General features: G+C 37.8%; 1 protein-coding gene across 1 annotated transcript in view; it reads left to right on the top strand.

Annotated features, from left to right (window-relative positions):
- Positions 1–1,427: 1,427 nt before the first annotated feature.
- mst1 (macrophage stimulating 1) overlaps positions 1,428–11,906 on the top strand; it is a 67,248-nt gene continuing 56,769 nt past the window's right edge. Inside the window, exon 1 of the mRNA XM_052018878.1 lies at positions 1,428–1,558. Coding sequence (XP_051874838.1) covers positions 1,480–1,558 — 79 coding nt within the window. The 5' untranslated portion in view covers positions 1,428–1,479. The remainder of the gene's footprint in view (positions 1,559–11,906) is intronic.

The raw sequence follows: 11,906 nt of genomic DNA, 5'->3' as shown, positions 1-11,906 counted from the left end.
CCTGTGATGCCACTCTCAGGAAATTATGTATCTGAACTCCCAGATCCCTATGTTCCTCTGCACTCCTCAGTGCCCTACCATTTACTGTTTATGTCCTACCTTGATTTGTCCTTCCAAAATGCAACACCTCACACCTGTCTGCATTAAATTCCATCTGCCATTTTCTGGCCCATTTTTCCAGTTGGTCCAGATCCTTCTGCAAGCTTTGAAAGCCTTCCTCACTGTCCACTACACCTCCAATCTTAGTGTCATCAGCAAACTTGCTGATCCAATTTACCTCATTATCATCTCGATCATTGATATAGACAACAAACAACAATGGCCCCAGCACAGATACCTGAGGCACACCACTAGTCACAGGCCTCCAGTCTGAGAAACAATCATCCACTACCACTCTCTGTCTTCTCCCACACAGCCAATTTCGAATCCAGTTTACAACCTCTCCATGGATACCTTGTGTCTGAACCTTCTGAACTAACCTCCCATGTGGGACCTTGTCAAAGGCCTTACTAAAGTCCATGTAGACAACATCCACAGCCTTTCCTTCATCTACTTTCTTGGTAACCTCCTTGAAAAACTCTACAAGATTTGTTAAACACGATCTACCACGCACAAAGCCATGCTGACTATCCCTAATCAGCCCTTGGTTGTCCAAATACTTGTATATCCGATCTCTCAGAACACTTTTCAATAATTTACCTACTATTGATGTCAGGCTCACCAGCCTGTAATTACCTGGTTTACTTTTAGAGCCTTTTTTAAACAACGGAACAACATGAGCTACCCTCCAGTCCTCCGGCACCGCACCTGTGGCTAAGGATATTTTAAATATGTCTGCCAGGGCCCCTGCAATCTCTACACTAGTCTCTCTCAATGTCCGAGGAAATATCCTGTCAGGCCTGGGGGATTTATCCACCTTTATTCACTGTAAGGCAGCAAGCACCTCCTCCTCTTTAATATCTACATGTTCCATGACACCACTGCTTGTTTCCCTTCCTTCCACACACACTATATAAAACCTACCAGAACCCTATAACAACTCTCACCTATAATAGCCAAGTGGGATCATGAAAAATGCAGCTTTTACAATCACCTTCACAATCTGTAACAAGCAAATTATCCCTGCAGAATTATGCTTGAGAGTTTTAGTAGATTGGAGCCAGGTGGTTGTGTTTCTCTGCATCAAACCATTGCCAAATGAGATGAGGTTTGATAGTGATGCCTCTGACCTTGGGTAGGTGGTCAGAAATGTTCAGAATATGGGGGTGGTGTGTGGGGGCGAAGGAGATGAGAATGGGAATTTACAGAATGAGAAATTGCTAACAGAGTTAACAAAATCAATATATCCTTGAAAAAGAGGAGGTTAATTAGTGAACCATAGATAAACATTGGAGGAATGTCATAAGGGAATCATGAAAAGAGGCATTGTTAATACCTCTTTTCTGAGTCCAGAGTAAACAGCAGAGCACCAGGATAGCAATGTCAATGATTCTTAAACTGAACAAAATGAAGTCTCTCTATATGCTGATCTTCATTTTAAGCAACAAACTTGTGCTTGGTAAGTAAAATGTTAAGAATTTAATTGATTGATGGATGTTTGATTATGGTAAGGAGCAGTCAGAAAACAATGCCTTCCCTTACTTCGTGTTAACTTTTCTCTTTATGTTGTGGATTTTAGGCAAAGTGACAATTTGAATTAAACATTTACACGATCACATCACTATAGCACATAATCTACAGACCTGGGTGTTCTTCCTTTGGTTCTATCCTGCCTACGGAATTGAATGCCCATTTGGAGGTTATTATCTGTGCAGGTTGGACTTCTGATGAGATTTTTAATACCATGGAGACCCTGACAAAGTTCCACCAGTTGCTGCCATAGCACAACCACAACAGTGGCCCATAAAGTGGTAGGATCTACAAACCCAAATCTACAAAGGTAGGTATCTGGGGCATCTAGGAGAGAGAGGATGCTTCTATTAAAGTCCTCCAGAGGATATTAGCAGCATTCCCATTGCCCCCATCTCTCCAGAGGCCACCAATCATTTTCTAGCAGGCTGTCCTAAGAAAAGGGACAGGAGGACAGATCCTCAGTTAGATTTTATACATGGTAAATTGATGAGGGAGCAAAGGGAGCGCTATTGTTGATTTTGTCATTTTTTTGCCGCTATTTCACCTGATTTAGTGAGTGCAGGAAAATCCAGCTCACTATACAGCTACTGAGAGAAAGTTGTTGTGAATGAGACCTGTTTGTTTAAGGCCAAAGTTTATGTTGTTTGTATGTTCATCCTTGGTCAATCATAGTTTACCATTGATTCATGTTTTCTGCCATCAGGTGGAAGGACTAATGTGTGCTTCTTGGATAGGAATAGAGAGGCAGAGGCAAAGGCTGCCAGGGATTCAAGTAGCTTTCGAGCTATGGATGGTGTCATTGCAAATGTGAATTTGTGAAGAACAACTTAATGTTTATAAAACTTTAACTTCGGAAAACCTGTCAAGGCACTGCACAAGAACCGCACAAGAAGACAACAGGTCAGGGCCCTCAGGCTGGTCCAAGAGGTTTTAAAGTGTATTTTAAAGAAAAGAGAGACATTGGAACTGATTCCATGGGAGATGGAACAAACACAAGCTTGATGAGCTGTATTTGGGAAGGACTGGGATGATGTCCTTACTAGTACTGTTGGGGAGGGTTTAAATTCAATTGGTAGGTGGATTGCAACCTATGCAGGGAGATGGAGGAGGTGAAACAGGATAGAAACAAAGAAAGGAAGGAAAAGCAAAAGTGGAAGGACAGAGAAATCGGCAAAAAAATAAAGAGGGTCACGGTGCAAATAATGCTAAGGGGATGAAGAATATTAAAAAGGCAAGCCTAAAGGCTTTATGTGTTAATACACGGAGCATTCACACTAAAGGGGATGAATTAATTGTGCAAATAGATGTAAATGGGTATGTTATAATTAGTATTACGGAGACATGGCTGGAGGGGGACCAAAGATAGGAACTGAACATGCAGGGGTATTCGGTATTTAGGAAGCATAGGCAAAAAAAGAAAAGCAGGTGGTGGTAGCTTTGCTGGTTAAAGATAGAATAAACACAAAAGTGAGGAAGGATATTAGCTCAAATGATGTGGAATCTGTATGGGTAGAGCTAAGAAATACCAAGGGAAGAAAAGACTAGTAGGAGTTGTATACAGATAACCAAACAGTAGTGGTGATATGGTGGCATTAAACAGGAAATCAGAGGTGTTATGCAATAAGTTACAACAGTGATCACAAGTGACTTTACAAAGAGATTGAGCTAACTAAATCAATGACAACACTGTGGAGGAGAAATTCCTGGTGTTTCATATGGGATGGTTTTTTGGACCATTGTGTCAAGGAAGCAACTACAGAGCAGGCTTTCCTAGGCTAGATATTATGTAATGAGAAAGGATTAATTAACAATCTTGTTTTCCAGGGTCCTTTGGGGAGGAGCAACCATAATATGGTAGAATTCTTCACTGGACAGAGAGTGAGAGAGTTGATTCTGAGACTAAGTCCTAATCTAAATAAAGGAAACTATAACGAAATGAGGCAAGAGTTGGCTAAGATAGATTGGACATATTATGTTGGCCATGTATTGGCAAAGGCAAACATTTAAGGAGCACTTGGTAAACCACAATTGTTTATTCCTATGTGGGATAAAAATAAAACAAAAAGTATGTTTCAACCATGGCTAATAAGAGAAACTAGTGATGGCATTAGATCAAGAAGGAAACAAATTGGCCCAAAAAAAGCTGCAAACCTGAAGGCTAGAAGTGGTTTAGAACTCAGCAAAGGAGGAAAAAAGGGATTAATTAAGAGCGAGTAAATAAAGCATGGGAATAAGCTTGCAGAGAACATAATAATGGATGATAACAACTTTAAAAAACACAAAGAAGAAAGGATTAGTGAAGAAAAATGTAGGGCCTGTACAGTAACAACAAGGGAGTTTAGAAAGGGAAACATGGCAGACCAATTGAATTGATATTTTGGTTCTGTCTTCAAAAAGGAGGACACAAGTAACCTCCCAGAGCATTAGGGAACCCGGGGTTTAAGTGAGAAAGCAGAACTGAAGAAAACCAGTATTGGTAGGGAAATGGTGTTAGACAGATTGATGAATGAAATTGGCCATATATCCCCAGGATTATGGAGTAAATGGTTTTGTGGCTAAGTTTGCAGATGACACCAAGATAGGTGGAGGAGTAGGGAATATTGAAGAAGCAGGAAGGTTGCAGGGAGACTTAGATAGTTTAGGAGAATGGGCAAAGAAATGGCAGATGGGATTCAGTGTTGAGAAATGTGCAGTTGTACACTTTGGAAGAAGAAATAAACGGGCAGATTATTATCTAGTTGGGGAGAAAATTCAAAGTACAGAAGTACAAAGGGACTTGGGGGTCCTCGTGCAGGATACCCTAAAGGTTAACCACCAAGTCGGATCGGCAGTGAAAAAAGTGAATGCTATGTTGGCATTCATTTCGAGAGGTATAATGTATAAAAGTAAGGAAGTGTTGATGAGGCTGTATGGGGCACTAGTGAGGCCTCATTTGGAATACTGTGTGCAGTTTTGGGCCCCTTATCTTAGGAAGGACTTACTGATGTTGGAGAGGGTCCAGAAAATATTTACAAGGATGATTCCCGGATTGAAAGGGCTTACATACGATGAGTGTTTGTCGGCTCTTGGACTGTACTCACTGGAGTACAGAAGAATGAGAGGGGACATCATAGAAACATTTTGAATGTTGAAAAAACTGGACAGACTAGATGTGGCTAAGCTGTTTCCCTTGGTGGGTGAGTCCAGGACTAGAGGGCACAGTCTTAGAATTAGAGGTTTAGAACAGAAATGAGGAGAAATTTCTTTAGCCAGAGGGTAGTGAATTTATGGAATTCTTCACCACGTACAGCTGTGGAGGCCCGATCATTGGGGGTGTTTAAAGAGGAGATTGATAGGTATCTAATTAATCAAGATATCAAGGGATATGGGGAAAAGGCTGGAAATTGGGGCTAGATAGCAATAGTTTAGTTTAGCTCATGGAGCAGACTCGATGAGCCGAATGGCTTACTTCTGCTCCTTTGTCTTGTGATCTTGTGACAATAGTCTTCACTTCAGAGAACTGAAGGAACTTGCCCTAGAAATTGTAAATGCATTGGTGGTCATTGCCTAACATTCTTTGGGCTTTGCATGTGTTCCTGTCAATTGGTGGGTAGCTAATGTAACCTTGTTAGTTTAAAAAAAAGGAGGGAGAAAGGAAACAATGACTGGAAACACAAGAGACTGCAGATGCTGGAATGTAGAGTAACAAAAAACTGCTGGAGGAATTCAGTGGGTCAGGCGGAATTGTTGATGTTTAGGGTCGAGACCCTGCAACAGGACAGAGAGTAGAGAGGGGAGATAGCTGGTATAAAGAGGAAGAGGGATGGGTGAGACAGGGGCCAGTAGGTGATGTGGACCAAGGAGGACTGAAGGTTGATGGGCAGAGAGAGGCAAGTGGATGATAGGTGGAAGCAAACTAGGAGAAAAATGGTAGATCGAGCTGGTGGAGGGGGGGAACAGAGGGGAGAAGAGAGGGGTGGGTTAAAGTGGAGACAGAGATTGGAGGGTGATAAGCAAGGACATTAAAGCTACAAGTGCTGGAATCTGATAAGTAAGGAAGGTGATAATGGGAACCATTAGGGGAGAGGTGAAGGGCAGATGGAACCGGATGGGGGAGGGAATATGGTGGATGTAGTGTGTGGATGGTAGGTGGTTGGAACCAGGAGGGGGAGGATGATGAGGGCCTGGAGGGAGGATATGAAGAAAGAGATCAAAAAAATCGGAGGACTGGAGGTGGATCAGAAGGAGAGAGAGCTTTCTTTTTCTTTTTCAATCTTTTTATTAAATTTCAAATTAATTTCAAATTAATATACATAACATTAGTGATTATACATATGGTGCAAAGAGATCAGGATAACAACAATAACAGTTAATACATACCCTCACAGGGAGTAAAATATATAATCTGAACCTTCCAATCTCTTACTAAATGAACATGATACAAAAGAATTTGAAAAGGAATTTGATTATATGAAAAGAGAACCCCAAAATTAAAAAAATAATAATAATAAACAAAAGCAAACCAAAAACTTCAAAAAAAAAGCTGGACTGTTATTTCTTCGGCTAAAAAATCATTATTATGTCATTAGCTCCGCTCCTCTGTATTCAAATAAAAGGTTATTGAAAGGGATTTGAAAAAGGTCTGCTTACATCATATGGAAATACTGAATAAATTGACTCCAAATTTCCTCAAATTTAAGCTAAGGATCAACAGTACCACTCCTAATTTTTTCTAAGTTTAAACATGTTATAGTTTGAGAAAACCATTGAAATGTGGTAGGAGGTATAGTGTCCTTCCATTTAAATAGAATGGATCTCTTGGCCATTAATGTAACAAAAGCAATCATACGACAAGCAGAAGCGGATAAATGGCCAGAATCCATCATTGGTAACCCAAAAATTGCAGTAATAGGATGAAGTTGTAAACCAATATTCAAAACAGTTGAAATAATATTAAAAATGTCTTTCCAATATTTTTCCAAAAGAGGACAGGACCAAAACGTATTTGTCAGGGAAGGCACCTCCGAATTACATCTGTCACATACAGGATTTATATGGTGATAAAAATGGGCTAACATGTCCTTAGACATATGGGTCCTGTGAACCACCTTAAACTGTATCAAAGAGTGTCTAGCACACATTGAAGATGTATTAACTAATTGAAGAATTTTCTTCCATGTCTCTATAGGTAAAAGTATCTGGAGTTCCCTTTCCCATTCATTCTTAATTTTATCAAGTATCTCCAGATGTATTTTCATAATCAGATCATAAATTATTGCTATCAGGCCCTTCTGATAAGGATTAAAACCTAAAATTTTTTCGGTAATTTCAATTTTATGTGGTATCGGAAAAGTAGGTAAAATAACTTTTAAAAAATTTCTAATCTGTAAATATCAAAAAAAATGTGATCCAGGCAAATTGTATTAATTAGACAACTGTTCAAAAGACAAAAGACAATTATCAATGAATAGATCACAAAAGCATGTTATTCCCTTCATTTTCCATAAAGAAAAAGCTAAGTCAATTCTGGATAGTTGGAAGAAAAAATTGGATTGGATAGGACTTGATAAAATGAATTCATTCAATCCAAAAAATTTACGAAATTGAAACCATATTCGTATTGTATGTTTAATTATTGGGTTAATCATTTGTTTACTCAATTTAGTAAGTGCAAAAGGGAGTGAGGCTCCTCAACTAGAAGCTAATGAAAATCCTTGCACAGACTCATACTCAAGATACACCCATCGGGGACATTGAATTACATCTAAATCTTGTGTCCAAAAAATTAGATGTCTAATATTAATTGCCCAATAGTAAAATCTAAAGTTGGGCAAGCCATACCGCCATCCTTTTTTAATTTTTGTAAATATTTCTTACTTAACCTTGGGTTTTTATTCTGCCATATATATGAAAGAATTTTAGAATCAATAGTATCGAAAAAGGATTTCGAGATAAAGGTTGGAAGCACCTGAAATAAATAAAAAACTTTTGGTAAAATATTCATTTTAACCGCATTAATTTGACCAATCAATGATAGAGACAATGGGGACCATTTAGTAAACAATTGTTTAACATGATCGATTAAAGGTAAAAAGTTAGCTTTGAATAAGTCCTTGTGCTTCTTGGTAATTTTAACACCCAAATACATAAAATAATCAGTCACTTATCTAAATGGTAATTGCCTATAAATTGAGACTTGCGTATTTACTGAGAAAAGCTCAATCTTGTTAGGATTTAATCTATAACCAGAGAAAACACTAAACTGAGCAAGCAGTGATAATGCAGCAGGGATAGATTTCTCAGGGTTAGAGATATAAAGTAACAGGTCATCTGCATATAGTGATATCTTATGGGTCCCCTTTCCACGAGTGATACAGAGGAGTCCCGAAAGGCAATTGCCAAGGGTTCCAAGGCAATATCAAATAATACAGGACTTAAAGGGCAGCCCTGTCTAGTGCCTCAAAAAAGCCTGAAAAAGGGGGATCTCTGATTATTAGTGAGTATTGAAGCCAAAGGTGTATGGTATATCAATTTAGTTGCAGATATAAAATTTGGGCTAAAATTAAATTTCTCAAGCGTGTTGAATAAATATTCCCATTCGACTCTATCAAACGCCTTCTCAGCATCTAGCGAGATAACACATTCTGGAATTGTAGATGAAGGGGTATATACAATATTCATTAACCTCCTAATATTAAAATGCAAATAGCGATTCTTAATAAATCCTGTCTGGTCATCAGAAATAATTTGTGGAAGTACCTTTTCCAGTCTATAAGCCAATATTTTGGAAAAAATTTTGGAGTCCACGTTCAATAAAGAGAGAGGTCTGTATGATGCACATTCAGTAGGATCTTTATCCTTTTTAAGAATTAAAGAGACAGTTGCTTCATAAAAGGATTGTGGTAATTTACCTGCTGATAGGGCATCTTTAAAAATTTTACCTAACCAGGGAACAAGAAGATCCGAAAAGGATTTTAAAAAATTCAACTGTATACCCATCGGGACCAGGTGTTTTACCCGAATTCGTTGAAAAAATTGCTTTCTTTATTTCTTCTTCTGAAATGGATGCATCTAATATTAAATGTTCATTAAGTGATAATTTCAGAATCTTTGAATTCCTTAAAAATTCATGCATTGATGTAGAATCCTCAGGAAATTCTGATTGATATAAAGAAGTATAAAATTCTTGAAAAGATTTATGATTTGATCATGGTCAACCGTCCAATTACCATCTCATTTACACACTTTAATAATCTGATGTTTAGTCGAAGCAGCTTTCAGTTGGTGGCCAGATTTATCACCATGTATATAAAACTGACTCTAGTTTTGAGTAGTTGATTTTCAATTGGAGATGTCAATAATAAACTGTGTTGCAATTGAAGTTCAATTCTCTTTTTATAAAGCTCCAAATTAGGAGCATCAGAGTATTTTTTATCGATTTCTTCAATCTTATCAACCAATATGCATAATTCATTATTAGTTCGTTTTTTCAATCCAGCAGAGTATGAAATAATTTGACCACGGATATAAGCTTTAAAGGTATCCCAAAAGATCCCACTGGAAATTTCTTCCGTAAAATTAGTTGAGAAGAAAAAGGAAATCTGTTCTTTAATAAAATTAACAAAGTTTAAATCTTGAAGTAGAGAAGAATTGAGTCGCCATTGTCTGGCACCAGAGACTATGTCCACTAATCTGATTGATAGTTTCAATGGTGCGTGATCAGAAACAGCAATTGCATCATACTCACAGTCAATAACAGATGGAGCTAATCAAGAGTCAATAAAGAAATAATCAACTCTAGAGTAGTTGTGATAGACATGAGGAGAGAATGAAAACTCTATCATATGGGTGTAGAAATCTCCAACCTTCTAAAATTCCAGAATCAACTAAAAAGGAATTAATAAAAACAGCGGATTTGTTTGGAAGTACTTGATTCGACACAGATCTATCCATCGAAGGGTTTAAACAACAATTGAAATCTCCACCCATAATCAACGTATATTCATTTAAATTAGGAAAAGATGCAAATAAATGTTTAAAGAACTTGGGATGATCAACATTAGGTGCATAAACATTAACCATAACAACTTTTTTTGTTATGAAGTAAGCCAGTAATTAATAAAAAATCTACCATTTGGGTCTGAAATTGTTCATAATGAACAAATGAAATCGAGGAGTCTATAAAAATAGAGACTCCTTTCACCTTTGCTTGTGAATTAGAATGAAACTGTTGACCCCCCCCAAAATCTAAAAAGGTGCTGATTATCCTCTCTGCTAATATGAGTCTCCTGAGCAAAAATAATCTGAGTGTTCAGTCTATGAAAAATCTTCTTCCGCTTAATTGGATTATTTAAACTGTTTGTATTCCATGAAACAAAATTAATCATATTATCCACTTTAATAGACTAAAAATATATGGTGTGTAAAGGGTTAACCTTACTGCACAGGAGACTCATTAACAGGAAGAGGAAAAAGAGTTCAAAGAGGAGCCAACTATGACGACAATTCAGGCATATTTGTAGTTTATCAGTCCAGAAGAAGAAAAAAACTAAACTAAAAACAGCCCCACCCCCCACCCACAAAAGCCCAAAAACTGGCCAATTGACAGCCAGAATGCTACCCACTAAATCCCTTAACCCCACCTCTTTTGGTGGCAAATCTCCAAGTTAAAAGGAATGCATAACACCATCAGTAGTGAAAACATGAAGGTACAAGTACCCAAAACAACAATTCGAAATTATAAACAGGCTTGCTGAGAAAGTTCTACACAGCCAAAAATACTGACAATTGACATTTAAAAAATACAATCTTACTATTATTTAAAAAAAAGCAATCAGTCACCCAGTCAGATTCTTAATTATTACCAAAACAAACCATTAAAAATATTAAAGTAGAATAATATAAGGAAAAAAATTGTTAAATAGAAACATGATAAGTATCCACGTTCTAGAGCCAAACACAAAAGTGTTAACAAAGGGCAGGAAAAGATCTCCGGACTTAAAAATGTTTAAATCTGTAAGTTAATTATTACCTTGTAGACCAAATAGGTATAAAAATCAAAGAATAGCACATTTCTTAACCATCTGAAGTCAAGAGTTAATCTTTGAGAAATTCTTCAGCTTCATTCACAGATTTAAACCATTTGCGTGATTTGTCAGGGAATACAATCCTCAGGCGAGCTGGGAACAATAATGCATGTCGATAGTTCCCTTGATAAAGTCGCAACATAATCATTTTATAACGCAATCTCTCTTCCATAACTTCTGGGCTGTAATCTTCAACCAGATGAAACTTCCAATCTTTATATTGTATCATTCCTTGACGACAAGCATTTCGAATCAAATGCTCTTTAGTACTAAGATAGTGAAATCTCAATATTACTGGCCGTGGTTTTTGATCTGCCGGGAGATTTGGTCTTAATGCTCGGTGAGCACGATCAAGTATAGGATGTACAGAAGAAACTTCAGAGCCAAACACATCCATCAGAAGTTTGGAAAAGAATTCAATAGGATTACCAGTTTCAGCATCTTCGCAAAGGCCAATAATCCTCAAATTGTTCCTCTGACTGCGGCTTTCTAAATCAATAATCTTCTGTCTTTGCTGTTCCAGTATTTGGGTGGTTGCAGCTAAATCTTTTTCCAGTAAGCTCAGTCTACGATCTCTCTCTTTGCCAGCTTCATCCAGTTGAGCAATTAATTGCTGTTGTATAACATTTTCCTGTTTAAGTGTTGAAGTGTTGTTTGTCTGTCTTCAATCTCCTTTAACAGTGTTTCCAAAGTGGAAAATTTCTGATCAAGTTTTTTATCCAGGAGTTTAGAAATAGCTTCCAAAGTAAGTTGACGGTCTCCATTACCCTTTCTATCAGCTGCAGCTTTAGCTCTGGTGTTCATTTCCGGCAATTAAAAATCAAAATCAATCTTATAAAAGTATTATAAAAGTCTTATTAGGACATGGTGAACAAAAAATTAAAAAGTGAGTGGAGCAGTGCCAAGATGCGACCTACTCCATCTAGCGCCACCAAGAGAGTCTGAGAGAGCTGAACACAGGAGGTGAGGGTTAGCTGAAATTGGAAAATTCAATGTTCATGCTATTGGGTTGTAGATTATCCAGGCGGAATATCAGGTGTAGTTTGTGTGGGCCTCACTCTGGCAATGGAGAAAGCTGAAGATGGACAGATTAGTGTGGGAATGGGAAGGGAGTTGAAATGTCATTAGGAACTTGGGATGACCATAGCATACAGAGCAGAGGTGCTCTACTAACTGGTTAACTAGTCTGCGCTTGGTCTCGCCAATGTA

This window comes from Pristis pectinata, chromosome 6 (genome assembly GCF_009764475.1).
Source record: "Pristis pectinata isolate sPriPec2 chromosome 6, sPriPec2.1.pri, whole genome shotgun sequence".
Classification (NCBI taxonomy): domain Eukaryota; kingdom Metazoa; phylum Chordata; class Chondrichthyes; order Rhinopristiformes; family Pristidae; genus Pristis; species Pristis pectinata.
The sequence above is the reverse complement of the archived record's forward strand: the minus strand, read 5'-3'. Positions and strand labels throughout refer to the sequence as shown.